This window comes from Oncorhynchus tshawytscha, linkage group LG03, assembly GCF_018296145.1.
Source record: "Oncorhynchus tshawytscha isolate Ot180627B linkage group LG03, Otsh_v2.0, whole genome shotgun sequence".
In the NCBI taxonomy this organism is placed as follows: domain Eukaryota; kingdom Metazoa; phylum Chordata; class Actinopteri; order Salmoniformes; family Salmonidae; genus Oncorhynchus; species Oncorhynchus tshawytscha.
In genome coordinates, this window is record NC_056431.1 from 16,271,024 (window position 1) to 16,295,056 (window position 24,033).

The following is a 24,033-nucleotide window of genomic DNA, read 5'->3' on the forward strand; positions in this document are numbered from 1 at the left end:
GAGTTCACTCAAATGAACCATTATCACTGCCATTAAATAATTTTGCATCCACTCGTTTAGAACACGCTGGAAGACGGAATAATTCCAGAAGAGGGAAGAACTCCATCCTGGTGACCTCATAATTCAACTTAGTTCTGTGGAGGCCTGCAACAATAACGATTCTCTAGTGACAGACTTAGAGATAAGAAAACAAATATTTTGTCTATGGGGACAGCATAGCATACATGTTTTTTTTCAAAGGTTCGTGCAAAGTGGCCAAGCCGCGATGGAGTGTTTGAGGGGGGTCCTCAAGCGGTAAGGGAATAAATTGTCAAATTGACATTATTGAGATACATAGGCTTACTACATAATGCTGTCATTGGTGAGTTTAGCCTAAATATCTAACCTTTTTGACAGGGTTCCCAGATTCCCAAGGCGATGCCCACGAAGCAAGACCAAACCTCGTCTCAGTGGGCTTGTGCGGAGTTTGGGCGGGTTTTTGTTTGGCCTATTCCTTGCCTCTGTGTACGGAATGACTGCACTGTTCGTACAGAACCAAGGCCTGTGGTATTGCGTGTATACCACGATCGCCATAGCTTTCCTCACAGCATTTGGTATGGGCCTCTCCATCCGTGTGCGAGCGAATGTTATGCTAATGATGCCAATGCTGTGTTCAAGTGAGTAGCCTATATATGAAGATTGTTTTAACCATACCACAAAAAAATGGTGTATGTGCTGTTGAAATGTACCCAGTTACCCAGTCAAATAAACACTGGCAATATTTAGACAGGTAGCCCAATTATGATCTTTCCCCCCCCCCCCCACTAATTGGTATTTTTAACAATCAGATTAGCTCTGAAAACTATCTGAAAATACCAATTAGTGTGAAAAAAAATCAGAATGCAGCCTTTCAAACAGAGAGACTGAAACGGGATTTCTGCAAACTGGATATATTGTTTCCCGATATGGTGTAGGCACTTACAGTAGAAGGGAAAGACCGCCATTTTGTACGAAACAGGTGGAAACAGGTGGAGGTGCGTCCTCGTCATAGCCTGTTTGTTTACATTTCTTCCATTCTGGATCGATGAGGTGTAGTGTCGAGGACAACAATGTTGACAACTAGCATTGTAGCTAAGCCTAACCCTTATCATTTTCCTAACCTGTTACATTAATTCACCTAACCTACCACGTTAGTTATCATAACCTGCTATGTAAACATACCATATGTGGCGACAAATCATCAGTATTACCACACATGGAATGAACCTTTGTTTGGTTGTAGTCCGCCAGAATACCCCACAGAAGAAGAACATAATAAAAGGCACAGGCACCTTCAACCTGTTTACATTTTTCCCCGCTTTGAAAAGAAACATTTACTAAAAATAAAGCACTATGTAGGCTATCTTTCATAGAGGAGTCGTGAGCAGCTGGCGACGTTTCCTAGTAGCTCACCCACTAGCACAATCTCTTTAGGACCGTCAGTTTGGAGATGCCAGAAGGGCTGGTCCATATTCTTTCTAGTGGGCCTGTCTAACTTTTTTAGTGCAAAATTATCATGATCTGGCTTATGAGAGTCTCAACTGAAAAAATGGGCTGTTGTGGGAGCCTCGTGGGAAACAAATGGGCTAGTGTGTTAGAAATGCCAGCACCAATTTCTGGTCCCAGTCTGCCCCTGAGATGACAAAAGCAGTGCAGAGGTGGAAGATGTGTAGGTAACTGCTGTTTAATTTGACAGGAAAATAAATTCAAGTTTTTAATCCCGGTGCTGAGCTAGTGTGTGGCAGCTAATTGCTGTAGGCTATGGCATGTGTTTGTTCTAGAATGTTATGTACGTCCCTTATCGATGGGTGAATAAAGCTAAAGCAGCCAAGGTGATAATGGCTGGAGTCATTTTTGCTTGTTTTTGCTTAGCCAAAGAAAGTTTTCCATTACTGTGACGGATTTCCATCATATGGATTCTGAGGTCGTTTTTGAGATCAGTGTAGATCCTCAATAACTTGAATATGGATTCATATGGATCATTTCAAATAAATGTATTTGAATAAATTAGGGCAGATGCAAATTAACAGTTGAAACAGTTATTCAAAACACCCCTGGGTGGAAGGAATGACCTACAATGTATTACTCAGTAGACCAACTTGTTCTGGGTATTACTAACACACCTTTTTATGAATTTCCTCACAGTGAAGGGCAAGAACTTCCTCCTCTTCCTCATTTTCTCCATGTTGGTCCAGGGCCCCATGACCAACACCCTGGAAAACTTTGACCGTGCAGCGGACAGCGTGGTGTGTGGGGCCGAACTTGCAATGAACCAGACCCAGCAGCTGATGGAGCGAGCGGCTACACCTCTTCTTTGTGAGTCCAGCTGTTCCATAAAATCACACCACACAGCTGTAATTACACTCATTATACATGGTGTCTCAAATAGTTCACACTAGCTTTGTTTTCTCCATGGTCACTGAACTGGAAGGACATTGCAGGTGGAGACAATATGGTTGATGACTCCTTTTACAATAAAATTTCTACACAATCTGAGTGCTCTGCAATGTCACACACCCTTATAAGCTCCTAATGTCCACATGTTGCAGCTGTGCTGGGCAAGATAAAAGAGATCACCAAAAATGTCCATTCCGTGGCTGGGAGGGTACAGAACTTAATCCAGGCCCTGACTGAGTCTGTCCGCCATGTAGGTAAGTCTGTGGGCCATGCTTATACTAGCGCTGTCATCACTTGAAGACATTGTTAGTACAGTTACTGTATCTAACAATTTAACTCTCCAAATGAAGCCTTCCATTGATTTCTGTGCCCTCTACCTCCTGTTACAGCTCGTTCCCTGAGAAACGTGTTACACTTCCTGGTCGGCATTGGCGAGGTGTGTAATGACAAACTGGGCACCCCCTATAAGAAGTGTAACAAGCTGTTTGATGATGCCCGGGATGACTGCATGGAGCTCCTGTCTGTGTTCAACTTCCTTTGTCACATTGTGGATGGGTTTCGCCCCCTCTGTGGTCTCGCTCGAGGTTGGTTGACATGTTGTTCCATCATACAGTAGAATCACTATCCTCCCTCACCCATACTTCCGTCCGCTGTCAGTAGTAGAGGAAGGGTAGCTGTTTGTCATAGTGTCAGAGGGATAAATTATTGTCCACAAAGAAGCAGGATCAAATCGCAAGAGTAGGAACCTGAGAGGCTTTAGCACATATACAGCTGTATCAATAGAGCAAAGGAAATGTGAAAATGACATCAATCACTGTGGAAGGTGTCTGTTGTTTAAAAATAAGAAAATCTATGGTAGTGTTATACTTAGGTTGTCATATCTGTATTGTCATTGTCGCAGTCTTAGCTCAATGTTTCTCTTAAAGAGCCATTTTGATGAACAACTTTGTTAGGGCCTTGCCTCCTAACCATTGCATGTTTTATCTGAGATGTTTGTTCTCTGTTTTTAAGTCTTTCCCAGGTAGCAAATTTGGTTCCTTAGCAGTTTTGAGAAAGTACGTTTTTGGTTTCCCATTGGTTTGCGAACAAAGCCATAAGTTTCCTTACCGTTAAGGGTTTTCTAAAAGTTCCAAGAACAGAAGTGAAAATTTCACCTGTTCTGGGAACATACATTTTCAGGTTGCAGGGAGGTTCTGAGAAAGTTTTCCTATTGTTTCCTGAAAGTTTTCCTGGGAAGTTTTATTAACGAACGGAAATGCTAGGTTATTTTAAGGTAATTAAATAACATTCAGAGAATGTTTCAATAAGACTTTTAATAACACTGCTAGCTTAGGTTTACTGTTTTGATCTCCAAGCATAGATAGGACACATGGAAATTAATTTGCTTAGGCATTAATCATGCAAGCACATTTGTTTTTTATTGTGGCATGGTGTCAGTGAGATTCAAACCTATGATCTTCTGCTCTCTATCCATGGAATTAGTCCACTGCGCCACGAGGATGGAACTAGCATGCCAGGTTTTTTAACTAATGCAAAGCCGTTCATTTTTGTCAATTCAAAAAGACCCTATTTCAAAGGAAACAAGCACTCATTAATATCAGGTGTGGCCAACACACCTGAAAACACTGAACAAGATAGAGGATAGAGAGACATTTGTTGTTGCTGAGAATGGAATGTTTATGTTCTTTAAACGTTAATGTTTTCTTGGAGTTTTTATGGAAAGTTTTCTTAATGTTCTGAGAATGTTCTTAATGTTTAAATAGAACCATGAGGAAACCTGCAAAAAACGTTATGCTGAAGTACTGGAATTTTCACAGAAGAACTTTGTATGCTAACATTCTCTGAACATTCTGAGAAAATTCCTTTAAATAGAACCATGAGGAAACCTGCAGAAAACATTATGCTGAAGTTCTTGAATTCACATAGAGGAACGTTGTTTCTTAATGTTCTCTGAACATTCGGAGAACATGACTTCCAATAGAACCATGAGGAAACCTGTAAAAAACCTTGTGCTGAAATTACCACAGAAGAACATTGTTTCTTAACGTTCTCTGAACAATTTGAGAACATTACTTTAAGTAGAACCATGAAGAAACCTATATGAAATGTTATGGGAAGGTTGTATGCAAAATAACCATTGGATAACCATGCTCTCATCAAGCTCTAAGCAACATATTAAGGTTCTCAGAACATTATGTGCTAGCTGGGTTGACAGTGTTTTAAATCTTTTGAAACTCAGTTAGTGTTCCCTTTTTTCGCACCCAAGCCTGTTTTTTTTCCCGATTTTTGTGAAAAAGTGCTGACTATAAATATGTTAGCTCATGGAAAAATAGATCATCCATTGTTGTGAGGTTGACATCAGTGTGGAGGTACAGCACAGCCCTCCTCTCTAGCAGCTCTGCAGTGCGCTGTGTTATTCTTTAGCCTAGGAGGGCAAGGTAACTTAGGGGCCAAGGTCTTGTTAAAACCCTCCAGCCCCACGCCGCTCTCAGGTTTCCTCTCACATTTTCCAGGAGGAGCGCAGCCGTGAGTCACCCTCCGTCCCTCTGCCTCCCCCTCCATACATATGGCCCCCCCTCCGTCCTTCTGCCTCCCCCCTCCATCCATCTGCCTCCTATGTTTTCTTTTCAAATGAATTATTGTTTTATATCCACCGCTGCTCTCGGGCCAGCCAGGAGCCAGCCGGGCACGGGTGACTTTTTAATCCAAACATGACCTGAGGGCCAGAGACAGGAGGAAGAGAAAGAAAAGATAAAACACACTTCCTGGCCCTTGGGAGATCTAGAATGCTGCTCTCAGCATAAAGTGAATGGTGGCATTTCACTTTCTAAACTATGGGTCATAAATCCTATATAATGCTGTCTTATAAACCTGACATGACACTTGGGTTTACTTTTAATGACCGTTCACAATGGTTTTATGAGACAATGAATAGAGCCTGTGATGCAGAGATGCATTTGTCACGTAAATTAACTAGAGGTTATGTCATTGTAGGTATGAGGACAGTAATTCTCAATACATTCCTCTCATTTCAGTTGGTCAGCTGTTTTGCATCATCCCTTCTTACATTGTTGGCCACATGAAGACAAAGATTGCTGCCCGTAAGTAAAGTGCAGAGGTACAAAAACCTTGACCTCATAATAGTTTCAACTACTTCTCTATTCAAAGGTAGAACATTCTTTAATACCATCATTCTACTGTAACTCCTTTTTGATGGCCATTCTAAACAGTCACAAATGCACAGTGGCACATTTTGGTGCATGTCTCTTTGCTCTCTTCTAGCAACCATAGCAGCTTTCGAGAAGATGAAGAAGGAGTTTGAGTTCAACATATCGGCCTCTATGCACTTTGACATGAATGTGAACAGCAGTCAGTCGCTGCAGCAGGTGTCACAGGATATGATGGAGGAAGTGTCGGTGGAGCTGGGACGTTTCCAGGAAGTGATGGGGCTAATAGCCTACATAGGCCTCTTCCTTCTGCTGCTAATGTACCTACAGTAAGTCTATATTCATTCACATGGGTCATGCAAACAAGGTTTGACGAGGAGCGGTATACTCTATACCAGGGTTTCCCCCCTCCGGTCCTGGGGCCCCTTTAGCTGTATAGTGCAAAAAAACAAAACTTGCACCTGGGGGGACCCCAGGACCGATTTTGGGAAATGATGCACTATACTGTGCGTGTGTGTGTGTTCTTTGTGTGTGTGTTTGAAAGGGCTGTCCTGTACAAACACAAGTACCTGCACCAGGATGACTTTGACAACACTTACATCACAGAGCAGTTTGAGGAGCTCGACCAGAGATTGGCTAGTGAGGGAAAAACCCCTGTCCTACCTCTCAGCCAGAGAGAGGCCCGCACCTACATCAGACCATGTGAGTGGAGCAGGAAGAGAGGGAATGCACAGGAAAGAGGAGAAGATAAGATAAATGGATTGTAGGGAGGAAGCAGTGTGGGTGTGGAGAGAAAAGGTGCAAAGCGAAAGGATATAGGAGAAGTTAGAAAATGAGAGAGAACAGCAACAACAAAAATGTCTAGAAAGGTGAAAGAGAAAGTCAGTGTAACATTGATGTCATGGCAGTGAAAACACCCACCCACCCACCTAACCTCCCCTACCCCACACCCATCCCTGTCCTCTAGTCTCAGTGTACCTGACAGCCAGGGAGCGGCAGACGGCTGCCCTCAGCGCAGTGTCCATTCTCAGGCACATAGCCATGGGATGCCTGGTGGTGGCGCTGGACCTGGTGGTCTTCTGGATGTTTGACCTGGTGCACCACCAAGCCCAGGGGGACATCGTGGCCAGAGGTGAGACAGTCTGACTACAGGGAAATAAATAGATGATGTTCAGTTCAAGGTTATTTACTGTAATAAATACATTGGAAATCTTACTAGCCACCCCACCCATCAGTGTACTCACAGGTGCATGGTTAAAAACAGAAATAGACGAGAGGTATAATGTCTGCATTCGTTATTGCTTCCAAAAATGATATTTACCTGAATGAAACCAGAAACACTGCAAACAAACCAAGTCTCAAGCTATTTTATTTGTAGACGTTTTGTTTGGGCTGATATTTTGGACTTCGTTTTTTTAGACATAATGAACAGTTTATTTTATGAGAGAAAGTGGTTGTTTGGTGTGATGAGTAACCTTGCCTGAAACCTGAGACTTGTCCTGAACATCACTTTACTCCGTTCTATTCAGTACAATCAAGGAATTAAACTGGACATCAGTTTCCAATTAAATACTATAGTACAGATTATTCTAATGAAATTGTATATCAAACCATATTTAGAATGAACAACATCATCCAAGACATTGTTCTCTCTTTGTGCTCTCTCTAGCACCCATCGTAGTGGCGGTGGAAGTAAATGGCACAGGCTATGCCTCGGACATCTTCAAGGACATAGTGGCTGCCTTTGCCATTCTACAGAAGGGCAACATCACTGTTCTCAGCAAGAAGTGTCTGATGGAGCCTTCAGAGCCAGACCACTCAGGATACATGCTCATAGGTAACACCTGGACTAGTATTATTTAGTATTTACTAGGATCCCCAGCTGCTACCAAGGCTGCATCTACTCTTCCTGGGGTCCAAACAATACAATACAATACTACATTAAGTAAGGGATAGTCAATGAGGAGCTACAGTATATCACAAAAGTGAGTACACCCCTCACATTTTTGTAAATATTTGAGTATATCTTTTCATGTGACAACACTGAAGAAATTACACTTTGCTACAATGTAAAGTAGTGAGTGTACAGCTTGTATAACAGTGTAAATTTGCTGTCCCCTCAATAACTCAACACACAGCCATTAATGTCTAAACCGCTGGCAACAAAAGTGAGTACACCCCTAGGTGAAAATGTCCAAATTGGGCCCAAAGTGTCAATATTTTGTGTGGCCACCATCATTTTCCAGCACTGCCTTAACCCTCTTGGGCATGGAGTTCACCAGAGCTTCACAGGTTGCCACTGAGTCCTCTTCCACTCCTCCATGACGACATCACGGAGCTGGTGGATGTTAGAGACCTTGCACTCTTCCACCTTCCGTTTGAGGATGCCCCACAGATGCTCAATAGGGTTTAGGTCTGGAGACGTGCTTGGTCAGTCCATCACTTTTACCCTCAGCTTCTTTAGCAAGGCAGTGGTTGACTTGGAGGTGTGTTTGGGGTCGTTATCATGTTGGAATACTGCCCTGCGGCCCAGTCTCCGAAGGGAGGGGGATTATGCTCTTCTTCAGTATGTCACAGTACATGTTGGCATTCATGGTTCCCTCAATGAACTGTAGCTCCCCAGTGCCGGCAGCACTCATGCAGCCCCAGACCATGACACTCCCACCACCATGTTTGACTGTAGGCAAGACACACTTGTCTTTGTACTCCTCACCTGGTTGCCGCCACACACACTTGACACCATCTGAACCAAATAAGTTTATCTTGGTCTCATCAGACCACAGGACATGGTTCCAGTAATCCATGTCCTTAGTCTGCTTGTCTTCAGCAAACTGTTTGCATCATCTTTAGAAGAGGCTTCTTTCTGGGACAACAGCCATGCAGACCAATTTGATGCAGTGTACGGTGTATGGTCTGAGCACTGACAGGCTGACCCCCCACCCCTTTAACCTCTGCAGCAATGCTGGAAGCACTCATCCGTCTATTTCCCAAAGACGACATCTGGATATGAAGCTGAGCACGTGCACTCAACTTCTTTGGTCGACCATGGCGAGGTCTGTTCTGAGTGGAACCCGTCCAGTTAAACCGCTGTATGGTCGGCCACCGTGCTGCAGCTCAGTTTCAGAGTCTTGGCAAACTTCTTATAGCCCAGGCCATCTTTATGTAGAGCAACAATTATTTTTTTTCAGATCCCCAGAGAGTTCTTTGCCATGAGGTGCCATGTTGAACTTCCAGTGACCAGTCAGTATGAGGGAGTGTGAGAGCAATGACACCAAATTAACACACCTGCTCCCCATTCACACCTGAGACCTTGTAACACTAATGAGTCACATGACACCGGGGAGGGAAAAATGGCTAATTAGGCCCCATTTGGACATTTTCACCTAGGGGTGTACTCACTTTTGTTGCCAGCAGTTTAGACATTAATGGCTGTGTGTTGAGTTATTTTGAGGGGACAGCAAATTTACACTGTTATACAAGCTGTACACTCACTACTTTACATTGTAGCAAAGTGTTACGGTATTCTAGGTGTGAAGGAGAGTCGGACCAAAATGCAGCGTGTAGATTGCGATCCATGTTTAATAACGAACGTAAAACACGAATCAATAACAAACACTACAAAAACAATAAACGTAACGAAAACCAAAACAGCCTATACTTGTGTAACCTAACACATAGACAGGAACAAGGACACTAAGGACAATCACCCACGACGAACTCAAAGAATATGGCTGCCTAAATATGGTTCCCAATCAGAGACAACGATAAACACCTGCCTCTGATTGAGAACCACTCCAGACAGCCATAGACTTTGCTAGATAACCCCACTAGCTACAATCCCAATACAAACACACCAGAACCCCAAGACAAAACACACCACAATACAAAAACCCCATGCCACACCCTGGCCTGACCCAATACATGAAGATAAACATAAAATACTTAGACCAGGGTGTGACAGAACCCCCCCCTAAGGTGTGGACTCCCGAACGCACCTCAAAACAATAGGGAGGGTCCGGGTGGGCGTCTGTCCATGGTGGCGGCTCCAGCGCGGGCAGTGGAACCCACTCAGTTAATGTCTTAGTCCCCTCTCCTCGCGTCCCTGGATAGTCCACCCTCGCCGCCGACCATGGCCTAGTAGTCCTCACCCAGAAACCCACTGGACTGAGGAGCAGATCGGGACTGAAGGACAGCTCGGGACTGAGGGGAAGCTCGGGAGTGAGAGGAAGCTCGGGAGTGAGAGGAAGCTCGGGAGTGAGAGGAAGCTCGGGAGTGAGAGGAAGCTCGGGAGTGAGAGGAAGCTCGGGAGTGAGAGGAAGCTCGGGAGTGAGAGGAAGCTCGGGAGTGAGAGGAAGCTCGGGAGTGAGAGGAAGCTCGGGAGTGAGAGGAAGCTCGGGAGTGAGAGGAAGCTCGGGAGTGAGAGGAAGCTCGGGAGTGAGAGGAAGCTCGGGAGTGAGAGGAAGCTCGGGAGTGAGAGGAAGCTCGGGAGTGAGAGGAAGCTCGGGAGTGAGAGGAAGCTCAGGCAGGTAGGTAGATCTACCAGATCCTGGCTGGCTGGTGGTTTCAGCAGATCCTGGCTGACTGGCAGATCCTGGCCGACTGGCGGATCCTGGCCGACTGGCAGATCTGGAAGAGTCTGGTTGACTGGCAGATCTGGAAGAGTCTGGTTGACTGGCAGATCTGGAAGAGTCTGGTTGACTGGCAGATCTGGAAGAGTCTGGCTGACTGGCAGATCTGGAAGAGTCTGGCTGACTGGCAGATCTGGAAGAGTCTGGCTGACTGGCAGATCTGGAAGAGTCTGGCTGACTGGCAGATCTGGAAGAGTCTGCTGACTGGCAGATCTGGAAGAGTCTGGCTGACTGGCGGATCCTGGCAGACTGACAGCTCTGGCTGCTCCATGCAGACTGACAGCTCTGGCTGCTCCATGTAGGCTGACAGCTCTGGCGGCTTCTTACAGACTGACAGCTCTGGCTGCTCCATGCAGACTGACAGCTCTGGCGGCTCCTTGCAGACTGGCAGCTCCTTGCAGACTGGCAGCTCCTTGCAGACTGACAGCTCCGTGCAGACTGGCAGCTCCTTGCAGACTGGCAGCTCTGGCTGCTCCATGCAGACTGACATCTCTGGCTGCTCCATGCAGACTGACAGCTCCTTGCAGACTGACAGCTCAGGATGCTCCATGCAGGCTGGCAGCTCTGGCTGCTCCATGCAGACTGGCAGCTCTGGCTGCTCCATGCAGACTGACAGCTCTGGCTGCTCCATGCAGACTGACAGCTCCTTGCAGACTGACATCTCTGGCTGCTCCATGCAGACTGACAGCTCTGGCTGCTCCATGCAGCCTGGCAGCTCTGACTGCTCCATGCAGCCTGGCAGCTCTGACTGCTCCATGCAGCCTGGCAGCTCTGGCTGCTCCATGCAGCCTGGCAGCTCCATGCAGGCTGGCAGCTCCATGCAGGCTGCGCTGAACAGGCAGGAGACTCCAGCAGCGCTGTAGAGGAGGAAGGCTCTGACAGCGCTGAACAGGCGGGAGACTCCGGCAGCGCAGGAGAGGAGAAAGGCTCCGACAGCGCTGGAGAGGCGGGAGACTCCGACAGCGCAGGAGAGGCGAGGCGCACTGTAGGCCTGATGCGTGGTGCTGGTACTGGTGGTACTGGACCGAGGACACGCACAGGAAGCCTGGTGCGGGGAGCTGCTACCGGAGGGCTGGGGTGTGGAGGTGGTACTGGATAGACCGGACCGTGCAGGCGCACTGGAGCTCTTGAGCACCGAGCCTGCCCAACCTTACCTGGCTCAATGCCCACTCTAGCCCGGCCGATACGAGGAGCTGGAATATACCGCACCGGGCTATGCACCCGCACTGGGGACACCGTGCGCACCACTGCATAACACGGTGCCTGCCCGGTCTCTCTAGCCCCGGTAAGCACAGGGAGTTTGCGCAGGTCTCCTACCTGGCGTAGCCATACTCCCTGTGAGCCCCCGCCCAAGACATTTTTGGGGCTGACTCCCGGGCTTCCTTGCCAACCGTGTTCCCTCGTATCGCCGGCTCCTCTCTCCGGCTGCCTCTGCTCTCCTAAGTGCCTCCACCTGTTCCCATGGAAGGCGATCCCTTCCCGCCAGGATCTCCTCCCATGTGTAGCAACCCTTGCCATCCAATATATCATCCCATGTCCAATCCTCATTGCGCCGCTGTTGCTGCCTTTGTTGCTTCTCCTGCGGCTCCTGCCTGTTGACACGCTGCTTGGTCCATTTGTGGTGGGTGATTCTGTTACGGTTTTCTAGGTGTGAAGGAGAGTCGGACCAAAATGCAGCGTGTAGATTGCGATCCATGTTTAATAACGAACGTAAAACACGAATCAATAACAAACACTACAAAAACAATAAACGTAACGAAAACCAAAACAGCCTATACTTGTGTAACCTAACACATAGACAGGAACAAGGACACTAAGGAAAATCACCCACGACGAACTCAAAGAATATGGCTGCCTAAATATGGTTCCCAATCAGAGACAACGATAAACACCTGCCTCTGATTGAGAACCACTCCAGACAGCCATAGACTTTGCTAGATAACCCCACTAGCTACAATCCCAATACATATACACCAAAACCCCAAGACAAAACACACCACAATACAAAAACCCCATGCCACACCCTGACCCAATACATGAAGATAAACACAAAATACTTAGACCAGGGCGTGACACAAAGTGTAATTTCTTCAGTGTTGTCACCTGAAAATATCTACTCAAATATTTACAAAAATGTGAGGGGTGTACTCACTTTTGTGATATACTGTATGTGTTCTATTGAAAGTTCTGAACGACGTGGAAGGTCTGTTCCACCAAGCGCTAGTGGAGTGGAACTGACCGTCCATGGAGTTACATTATTTTCCAGAGAATGCATAGAGCCATAAATGAATTATCCTTTTTATACCATGGCTACAATTTAACACATTTGGCATTAGAAATGTGTTCATTTGTTTGTATAAATGTGTTCAACATCCATTAAAGTAGCTAGCAAGTTTACTAGATGGCTACAGTAGTATCCGTGGTAACCAAACAAACAGACTTGCTAGTTTATCTAACCAAGCCATCAGTTCTAGCTTGCTATTATGAATATCAAATTCAACAATACCAATACTGTGTTCAATTCGACTTTTGCTTTTAAAACCAGCTCAAACAAAACGTATAAAAATGAACTATAGCCATTGAATTCTACAGTGCAAATATACCGAGCTCTTAAAGCCAATCAAAAAGGAATGCCATGGTATAATACAATATTACATTACAATGTTTGTGTGTTAGAGAGTGTGTGTGTCTTTTCACAGCCCGTGTTGTGCTGTGACGTGTTGTTTTACCTGTTGTTTTTTCATCTGATTTTACTGCTCGCTTGAGCTACTTGATGTAGAAGAGAGTTCCATGTAGTCATGGCTCTATGTAGTACTGTGCATTTCCCAGAGTCTGTTCTGGACTTAGGGTCTGTGAAGAGACCCCTGGTGGCATGTCTTGTGGGATATGTATGGGTGTCTGAGCTGTGTGTTAGCTGTTTGAACAGACGGTTCGGTGCTTTCAACAAACACATCAATACCTCTAACAAAGACAAGTAGTGATGCAGTCAATCTATCCTCTACTTTGAGCCAGGAGAGATTGACATAAATGGTATTGATATTAGCACTCTATGTACATTTAAGGGCCAGTTGTGCTGTTTTGAGACAACTGCCTATGTCCTTCTTAGTGGCACTTGACCATTTGACTGGGCAGTAGTCCAGGTGTGATAAAACTAGGGTCTGTAGGACTTGTTTTATTGATAATGATGTCCGAAATCAGAGCAGCGCTTTATCAGACATCTCCCCATCTAAGTTACTGTTGCATCAATATGTTTTGACCATTTCAGTTTCAAATCTAGGGTTAGACCAACTTGCTCAATTGTTCATTAAAAGATTTAGATTAAGTTTAGGGTTTAGCGCAGGGGTTCCCAAACCTCAAAATTCTGGTGACCCCACCCCATGTGAAAAAAATTATACATTGTACAGCCAATGTTTACTTTTTAGGGGGGGAGCTAAGGCAGTGAAATGAAAAACATTCTAACCGTTTTTCTGATTGTCTTCTCAACTCACCATCACATACTTTTAATGGAGCGCAGCCAATTTCAAATTAGTCTGTCATAATGTCCCTTATCTCACCACCACTAATGAGATGGGTGTGCTTGAATCATGTTGCATCGGAGCTTCTCAAAGTCAGGGGGCGTGTTCGACCTGGATCGATATTTGGTTTTAATGCAGAAGAGAGCACTGAATCCAGCTTCACACAGATATAAACTGGCGAATGGTAGCCTACCATGAATTTTATGGTGCTTTCAAGACGACTGGGAACTCTGAAAAATACAAGTTCAAATCATGACGACAGTGACCTTTAGGACAGAAAGTCAGAGGCCTAGAAAGAGGCCTGAGTTTCTGAGTTGGAATTCCGAGTTGGATGACCGTTCAAAACTATTTTTCCCAGTCTGAGCTAATTCCCAGTTGCCTTGAGCACACGGAAGTCGGAGATTTATGAGTTCCCAGTTGTTTTGAACGCGGCATTAATGCTCAGAGGGAGACAGCAGGGTATTGCCTTTGAGTCAAGAACCAAAACTCCTCCGTAGTGACCCGTGAATGCATTGTCTGCAGTATTCGGTCACATGACAGCTATGTCAGCTGTTCAATTTCACTTACCGGCATGTCAACTGAGCCAGGATCACATTCAAATGCATTGGGAAGTAGGTCCGTCCCAAAGTGCTCATCCAAGCGTTTGAGGTGAGCAGTTATCACTTGTGTGGGGCACTTCTGATGATGCTGTTTTCTTTTTTTCATTACACAGAAAGTCAACCAAGTCTGTTTTTTTTTGTTTTCATATCCATTGTGAATGACAACAGTTCCTCTCTCAATGCATATTTTTTCCCCCAACACTCCCCCTTGATAACCACCAAGCCTCGATGTGAAACATTGCCATGCTCTGATCACATATCTCCACATAGTATTGCGAACAGGCGTGGGCTCAGTGGATGTGGTTTGATGTAGTTAACCATTTAAGTTACCTGCTGCAGTATATCTCGAGTTCTATGCTCAGCTCTTTTGCCACCAGTTGCTCTCGGTGTATTATACAATGCGTCCATATTGCAGAGGGAGACACATTCATAACTAGAGTGCAGAGGCCTGCCCGCTGATAAATGGAGCTATATCTGTGCAAAATTCCACCATTCGATCCCATATGGAATCTGTTCGTCATCAATATAGCCACGCAGCACACTCAACATCCCATGTCTTTTCATACTTGGGAATCGTGAGACAGAACAATATGTCCTTGTAAATAGCATCCCCCTACATATGTATAGCAAACAAAAGTCAATGCATAGGCATCTCGGCCCTAACAGCTGACATCCATTTGGAGAGGATAAGCTTGGAAGTTTGAGTCATTCAGTCAGAGTTCCCTCTTTATTGCTAGCAATAGCATAAATTCTTTGTTTAACAGTGTTATCTGACAAAGGTATTGAAGTGAGTTTCTGTGCCTCTGCCTCCCAACACATTGTTTTCACCATATCAATTGCAGCCGATAATATCAAAGTCTCTCCTAGCCATTCACCGTGGGAAAGATTCAAGTGCAACGGTCAAGTGCGGCCTTTTCCCATGATCTAAGCGCGTTCTCTGGTTTCATTTTATCTTTTAGATTTGAATAATTTATATATAAAGGTATATATTTAGATTTTGAGGAGATTTTGGAAATTCTCCCGCAACCCCATTTTCATATCAGGCGACCCCCAGTTTGAGAACCACTGGTTTGGTGAATGATTTGTTCCAAGTACAATGCTTTTAGGTTTTGATATATTTAGGACTAGCTTTTTACTAGCCACCATTTCTAAAACTGACTTCAGATCTTTATGTGTTGCAGTGATTTCATTTGCTGTGGTAGTTGACATGTATAATGTTGAGTCAACAGCGTACATGGATGCACTGAATTTATTAAGGCTAATGGTAGGTCATTAGTAAAAATATTAAAAAGTAAGGGGCCAACACAGCTACCTTGAGGTATGCCTAAATCTACTTGGTATTCAACCAGACCTGCTGTTTTCAACTCTCTAGATAGAGACAGCAGGAGAATTAGAGATACTCTGAATGATCGGCTATGAAAAGCCAACTGACATTTACTACCGAGGTGCTGACCTGTTGCACCCTCGACAACCACTGTGATTATTATTATTTGACCCTGCTGGTCATCTATGAACATTTGAACATCTTGGCCATGTTTTGTTATAAACTTCCCCCGGCACAGACCGAAGAGGACTGGCCACCCCGCATAGCCTGGTTCCTCTCTTGGTTTCTTCCTAGGTTCTGGCCTTTCTAAGGAGGTTTTCCTAGCCACCGTGCTTCTACACCTGCATTGCTTGCTGTTTGGGGTTTTAGGCTGGGTTTCTGTACAGCACTTTGTGACATCAGGTGATGTAAGGAGGTCTTTATAAATGCATTTTATTGATTGATTGGTTTAAGTTAGAGAAGCATTCATTAAAGAACACCCTCTGCTTTCTGGTAGATATGTAACTCTCAATCCACAATATGGCAGAGGATGTAAACCCATAAAACATATGTTTTTGCAGCAGACTATGATCGATAATGTCAAAAGCTGCACTGAAGTCTAACAAAACAGCTCCCACAATCTTCTTATTATCAATTTCTTTCAGCCAATCATCAGCCATTTGTGTCAGTGCCGTACATTTTGAGTGCCCTTCCGTGTAAGCGTGCTGAAAGTCAGTTATTAGTTTGTTTACTGTGAAAAAGTATTGCATCTGGTCAAACAATATTTTTTCCCAAAGGTTTACTAAGAGTCAGTAGCAGGATTGGTTGGCTGTGTGAATCAGTAAAGGGTGCTTTGCTATTCTTAGGTAGTGGAATGAATTTAGCTTCCATCCAGGCCTGAGGGCACACACTTTGCTGTATGCTTAGATTGAAGAGATGGCAAATAGGAGTGGCAATATAGTCAACTACCATTTTACTGAGTTACAGTTCATATAAGTAAATCAGTCAATTGAAATAAATGTATTAATCTATGGATTTCACATGACTGGGCAGGGGTGCAGCCATGGGTGGGCCTGGGAGGGCATAGGCCCACCCACTGGGGATCCAGGCCCAGCCAATCAAAATGAGTTTTTCTCCACAAAAGGGCTATATTATAGGCAGAAATACTCCTCAGTATCATCAGCTGTTCAGGTGACTGATCTCAGAAAATTCCGCAGGTGAAGAAGCCGGATGTGGAGGTTGTGGACTGGCGTGGTTACACGTGGTTTGCGGTTGTGAGGCCGGTTAGATGTACTGCCAAATTCTCTAAAACGATGTTGGAGGCGGCTTATGGTAGAGAAATTAACATTCAATGATCTAGCAACAGCTCTTGGGGACATTCCTGCAGTCAGCATTTCAATTGTATGCTCCCTCAAAACTTGAGACATCTATGGCATTGTGTTGTGTGACAAAACTGCACATCTTAGAGTGGCCTTTTATTGTGCCCAGCACAAGATGCACCTGTGTAATGATCATGCGGTTTAATCAGCTTCTTGATATGCCACACCTGTCAGGTGGATGGATTATCTTGGCAAAGGAGAAATGCTCACTAACAGGGATGTAAACAAATGTGTGCATAAAATGTGAGAGAAATAAGCTTTTTGTGCATATGGAAAATATCTGGGATCTTTTATTTCAGCTCATGAAACATGGCACAAACACTTTACATGTTGCGTTTAGATTTTTGTTCAGTAAATATATTTCGGGGGGACTTTTAACCTTAAAATATCTGGTCGAACTTGCCCCTAACATTATCTGCCAAAATAATGGAAACGCTTGAGTAAATGGGGGATACAAAGTATATTGAAAGCAGATGCTTAAGCAATTAATGTTAAGCAATTAACATCCCATCATGCTTAGGGTCATGTATAAAATTATTTTGGCCATTATTTTTGCTACCATGGCTATGTTCCCATAGGATGACAATGCTCCCATCCACAGGGCGATAGTGGTCACAAGATCTCAACCCAATTGAACACTTATGGAAGTGATTCTGGAGCAGTGCCTGGGAACGCGTTTTCTATTATCAACAAAACACCAAATGATGGAATTTCTCGTGGAAGAATGGTGTCTCATCCCTCCGATAGAGCTCCAGACACAACAGTGTATGCCAAGGTGCATTGAAGCTGTTCTGGCTCGTGGTGGCCCAACTCCCTATTAAGAGGCTTTATGTTGGTGTTTCCTTTATTTTGGCAGTTATCTATATCTAGCCCTTGGCCTAGGGATGTGGAGTAAATTCTACAGGGTCTCTGTAATGGACAATTGTTGTGAAAGGATTTTTCTTTTTTGTTGCTAAAAGACACTGACACCCAGTGGACAAAATAACCTGTTCGCTTTGCTTCCTCTCTTATCACAGGATTCCTCTATGGACTCACCTTGTTCATTGTGTTCGCTGGAAGCTACGTCAAGCGGTTAAGGAGGCTCGTGTGTGCCAGGTACCACCCAAAACGAGAACGGGTACGTTATTACTCAGTCACACCTCTCTCCTTATCTGTCCAGTCCCAAACCCCCTCCTCTAGTCCTTACCACTTCTGTGTTTGCTGATCTGAGGGAACCAGGTAGGTGTAGTAATAGATGGATACCTTTCCAGTGGACTTAGCTGTTGCTTCCATCTATCCATTTCCTTTAGATCTGCAAACAGCGACGAGTTAGGGGCTGTCAGTTACATAAACACTACACTGAAATAAAAAGATCCACAGATAGATTTGTTCACAATAGCCACTTCAGGTTGTGATTTTGGGCAGGCACAATAGAACTTGTTCTGCAGTAGTCTGCTGGTCTGGGAGGAATGTGAACCATGCATAGAATTTAAACAATTTCAAGACTTCAGGGGAACAGGCAGGTCAGCACTGCACTGCAATACAGATGTGCTTATCTTGATTTCAGGACAAAAGAACAGACAGAAATTGAATGCTGGTCTTATATTGTGGCGGTCTTTGTCATTGTTTGTATACTAGTAGTGGCACGGTTAGCATCACACTCAGCCACGATCTATTACAAACTGGTGTGACAGGGAAGGTGTTGCCTTATTCTAATGGCAGTGTTCATACACTTTGCCAGCAGCTTCAGGTTTAGTGTTACTACATTTTATACTAGACTGTTGGAATTGAAACCATGTACAGAATGTTGAGCATCGACACCGGGTCTGTGTAACGTAACTTAGTCTATGTGCACACATAACTCGATCTACAGGTAACTGCCAAAATAAAGGAAACACCAACATAAAGTGTCTTAATAGGGCATGAGGCCACCACAAGCCACCAGAACAGCTTCAATGCACCTTGGCATAGATTCTACAAGTGTCTGGAACTCTATTTATCTTTTGGAGTGATGCGACAACATTCTTCCATGAGAAATTCCATAATTTTGGGTTTTGTTAAAACTTCTTAGCGATAGGGTCTAGTTTCCTGAATTTCCGCCTGACGGGCGTGCCCAAAGTAAACTGCCTGTTACTCAGGTCCAGAAGCCAGGATATGCATATAATTGGTAGCATTGGATAGAAAACACTTTGAAGTTTCAAAAACTGTCAAATTAATATCTGAGACTATAACAGAATTGATATGGCAGGCGAAAATCCAAAGAAAAACCAACCAGAATTTATTTTTAGGTCCCAGGCTCTTACTGTGGAAGCTATGGGTTCTATGTAATTCCGGCTCCCAGATTGCAATTCTTATGGCTTCCAGTAGATGTCAACGGTCTTTATTCAAGGTTTCAGGCTATTTTTTTTTTTAAACTAGCAAGAATTTGGAGTTTTGGTGAAGAGAGCACCGGAACAATGTCAGTCTTTCGGCGCGTGAGGAAGAGGGTGCACGCTTACTAATTCTACTTTCCTATTGAGCATACTACTTTCCGTAGGAAATATTATAGTTTATTTACATTTTAGCGCACCTGAGGATTACATAGAAATGTTGTTTGACTTGTTTGGAAGAAGTTTAGCAGTAGCTTTTTGGACTCCTTTGTCTGCATGTTGAATGAGTGGATTACTGAAATTGATGGCGCCAACTAAACATACTTTTTGGGATATAAAGAAGGATTTTATCGAACAAAACGACCATTCATGTTGTAGCTGGGACCCTTGGGATTTCAAACAGAGAAAGATCTTCAAAAGTAAGTGATTTATTTAATAGCTATTTGTGATTTTATGAAGCCTGTGCTGGTTGAAAAATATGTTGTGGGGTGCCATCCTCAGACAATCGCATGGTATGCTTTCACTGTAAAGCCTATTGTAAATCGGACAACGCAGTTAGATTAACAAGAATTTAAACTTTTAAATTATATAAGATACTTGTTAGTTCATGAATGTTTAATATTCCGATTATTTATTTGAATTGCACGCCCTCCAATTTCTCCGGATGTTGTCGACTGGTGTACCACTAGCGGGATGCCTATCCCTAAGATTAATGGTGGTGGAAAACGCTGTCTTAAGCCTCGTTCACATTACCCATAAGCACTCTGTTAAGTTGCACCGGATGTCATGCATTTCAATAGGGAAGTCCACAACGGAGTGCAAATGCAATGCCCCCTTGAGGTTGAAGGCTCCGTTGCAGGACGGACAACGCACACTTTGAAATTTTTGCCAATTTTGACATTTTTCACATTTTGTCGAAGAACAGGAAGTTGCCAGACCACAGAAGATAATATGTTGTTTTCGGTAATGGCTTTATGGGATAGCTAGCAACTTCCTATAAGTGAATAATATTTTAATAGCTATGTTAAATAATACACAGGCTGTTAAGCCAATTCTACTAGATGACTGTTGCCTCCCTTTTTAAGTTCATTGTGATGGTAATAACGTTTGTTTTTGATGATAATTATTAGGTGGAGGTCGCTAGCTACAATGGTATCGTCATCCTAGCCTAGCTTTTAGCTAGCTGTTCTGCAGTGCAATCTAGCTTGACTCGCTATAAAGTTATAGAAACAAGTTGAGGAAAAAGTAACTCAACAAAACATGTTTTATCACCTGTAACAATATATTTATCCTGTCTTGAATGAAAAGGTCACATTTTGTAATCGCACTAAATAAATGCAATCTCTGACGAGAGACAGGCTCTCCTCCATCTTGCATTGCAAACACTACAGTATTGCAAACACTACACTATGTCCGTTCAGTAGCGGGGCAAGACTCCGTGAAGAGGACGCACGGTGTAATGAAATACGTCACGATGTAAACAGGGCGCCGTAAACATGCGCCACTACAGAATATCCCGTAAGTGTTCAATTGGAATGAGAATTGAGATCTGGTGACCGAGACGTACACACACCCTTTAAACCCTTATACTGCTTTGAGACCCCTCTTTCAAAGTCACTAAGAACTCTTCTTCTAGCCATGTTAGCCAAAATAATGGGCAACTGGGCATTTTTATACATGACCCTAAGCATGATGGGATGTTAATTGCTTAATTAATTCAGGAACCACACCTCTGTGGAAGCACCTGCTTTCAATATATTTTGTATCCCTCATTTACTCAAGTGTTTACTTTATTTTGGCAATTACCTGTATTTGTCTATTGTCAGCCGATGGGTATTTATTGTCTTGCCCTGGTGACAATCTTATTTCCTCTCTGAGATTGACAAGCACGATCAGGAAATTCTATAGATTATCAACTGGGCCAGGCTGCAGATTAATTATATTTGTCCAGCACCTTTTCCAGATCCAGACACTTTTAACATAGAGCAGGTAATGGTGTTTCTCGTTCCTCTGTGGGGCAGAAGCGGGTGCATCTCCTCCACAGGAGGATCCAGAGCCAGCGTAAGTCTCTAGGTAAAGCCCTGCTGAGGTCTGTAGCCAGGAGCAGGGCAGACAGAGAGGGGACCAGATTCCTCCAGACACTCACAACCTGGTAAAATGAATGTCAATTTCACCTAAATCTCCCATTCTTGAAGCCATTTTGCATTTTTCACCATATTAATATTTTAACTAGTGCATTTTCTTTGCCCATGCAAATCCAGAGTAGTCCAGGACTGTAACACATGACACATATTTATAGTGGATGTGTGTACAAGTAACTTTGACATATCACTAATGTTATTACAGCTAATGATGTGTTCTTTAATCTAGCCTCCCAGGTGGGTCCTACCTGGCTGAAATTCTGGGGGTGTCCTCTGTCTCTTGCATGGCCTGTGGAAGGAGAGGAGAGGGACAGAGCGACCCCAGCATGGTCACATGCATCACCCCTCAGTGTAAAGGTACAGCAGCCGAACTCAGACCTTTTAAGGTTGTCTTTGTTTGGGGATTTTTGTTTTTGTTTATAGGACCCCCTTGAAAAGTAGATCGGTTTCCTTTAAAAACTCTACAAGCTCATAAATGTTACATGCCTTTCATGTACCGCTTTTCTTTGAGTGTCATAAAATCTTTCCATTTTCCTTGTAAAATGAATTGGAGTTTGACCTTACTGCGTGTACAGTGAGTGAGTTGACTCTGTTAAACTGTTGACTCACCCTAGAAGGATAAGAAATCAGCTAACACCTTTGGTGAAGCACCACGAGGAGTGTTTCTCAAAATCCATTTCAAAACTCTTTGAAACCGCTTAGGGATTACTTGTTGTTTCAGAATGTTAACCCAGATTTGCGAGCCATATCTTTGATATTATTTTGTGACATTGCCCCTGGTCTTGTTGAGTTTTATGTTCCCCTTGGTAATCTGACTTTTCTGTTCCATTCAACTGCTCCACTGTGGTTTGTTGCACTCTAACCCATCTGCTGTTTTAACATTACACAGGGGTATACTGTAAGCAGTGCTTCCAGAGTATGGGCCAGGTGTGTGCAGTTTGCATGGGACCCCTGACCTTTCAGGAGGACTGTGAGGAAGAGCTGTGAGTCTTCCACAGGGGCACATTACTCATGATGACCACCTGTTAGAATGTTAAACCTGTTAGACTCTAGTTGACCATTTAACTATCATGTTACACTTTGTTTGGTTACACTTAAGATACAGTAAATTACTCACTTGCCCCAATTGCATTTTGTAACTAGAAACCAGTTGTCACATAGTAACTAAACATATAACTACTGTGGAATAAAAATGTATTAATGAACTAGAATATGCCCCTTAGTCATACAGAATAGCAGTTGTGTGGTATAACCTGTATGTTCCAGAGACTCCAGTGATGATGAGCAGCTGGGCCTGTGGACCGCCGCCCTAACTTCCCCCCACATCACCCACAGGGGCACCAGGAGACTGATGAAGAGGAGGATCTCCATGGCAACCCGGCGGCGGCCCTCAGAGAGCAGGGTGCAGCGTGGGGCCTACAGCAGTATAGGGCTGGTGGAAGGAGACAGTGGGGACAGTAGTGGTCATATCAGTCCCCCCAGTGACTCTGAACACAGGTAATGGAGATGTGACTCTTCATATTTATGATTATGATCACTACTGTCATTACCATCAGAATTAACATGATCTGACATTTAATTGAGCATTCATTGTCTCTGCCTGTCCTCCCCAGTGAGCCAGATATGATTTACCAAGACTACTCAGAACAGGACCACTCTGAGCCTAGTGACGATGACTATAACCACAACCCCAACCCAACATTGTCCCTCTCGGCCATCTATGTGAGCGGGGGGCTGGAGACCCAAGGGTGCGAGAGTGACACTTCAGACAGTGACGCCTCGTTTCACTCTGTCACCTCTGGCCGGATTGACCACTCTCAGTATGAATCCCTGAGAACGGTCACAGTCCACAGCCTTGGCCACAACTCACAACAGCAAACTTTCTCAGGGATGACCACCTTAACCAACCAGCTCCATTGACATTCAGAAGGAACTAATTGTGCTCAGCTCAGAACACTGCAGTCTGTGACAAAGAGGCTACAGATGCTAATAGGGATGAGCAAAAGACTTTCTAAGTTATATACATTTCATTTAGTATTAAAATACATGTTTTCCATGTTATCAAAGCATTAGCCCATTTATTTTCCATATGTATAAAAATAGGGGAACTTCATAGTGAACTAGTAGATGCATTTGAAGTGTTCTCCAAATCTAGAATGTAAATGAGCTTGTTTGGTTTTGGTTAAATTGCCCCCATTTATGCTTTAGTGCCAGTGGAATGCACTGCATGAATCACCTGCACACCAGCGCTTCATTTATAATCAAACTGATGATAACCTTAGATGCTATAGGGTCAATGGGTTATAGTTTTTTTTAAAAGGATGAATAGTACAAGCTGATGTCATGGATTGTGGATGAACCATGTTAGGACCATTTTAAGAGAATAAATACATTATTTAAGATTTACATTTTATAATGTTAGTCAAAGACTGTTTTGTGATATTCATATTTGTATGTCTCTGTGGAAAGTTGGAAACAGATAAGGACACTATGACTTTGTAAATGGAGTTGTAAACGCACACAAAGTTGGAATTTAAA

General features: G+C 43.9%; 1 protein-coding gene across 1 annotated transcript; it reads left to right on the forward strand.

Moving 5' to 3' along the window:
• Positions 1–66: 66 nt before the first annotated feature.
• Positions 67–24,033, forward strand: dcst2 (DC-STAMP domain containing 2). Its single transcript, XM_024412375.2, has 16 exons — positions 67–294; positions 397–656; positions 2,164–2,334; positions 2,568–2,669; positions 2,805–2,999; positions 5,451–5,516; positions 5,698–5,911; positions 6,127–6,284; positions 6,550–6,714; positions 7,252–7,419; positions 18,023–18,123; positions 21,376–21,506; positions 21,725–21,852; positions 22,385–22,478; positions 22,762–22,992; positions 23,109–24,033. The coding sequence occupies exons 1-16, from the start codon at positions 266–268 to the stop codon at positions 23,413–23,415; spliced, it is 2,520 nt and encodes an 839-aa protein (XP_024268143.2). The 5' UTR covers positions 67–265; the 3' UTR covers positions 23,416–24,033.

What these genes read in the sequence shown, in the direction of transcription:
- dcst2 (XM_024412375.2), top strand. Translation starts at nt 266, where the DNA reads ATGGAGTGTTTGAGGGGGGTCCTCAAGCG. An exon ending in GGGGGACATCGTGGCCAGAG is followed by an intron (nt 6,715 to 7,251) that starts GTGAGACAGTCT and finishes TGCTCTCTCTAG; the next exon opens with CACCCATCGTAGTGGCGGTG. An exon ending in CTCCAGACACTCACAACCTG is followed by an intron (nt 21,507 to 21,724) that starts GTAAAATGAATG and finishes TCTTTAATCTAG; the next exon opens with CCTCCCAGGTGGGTCCTACC.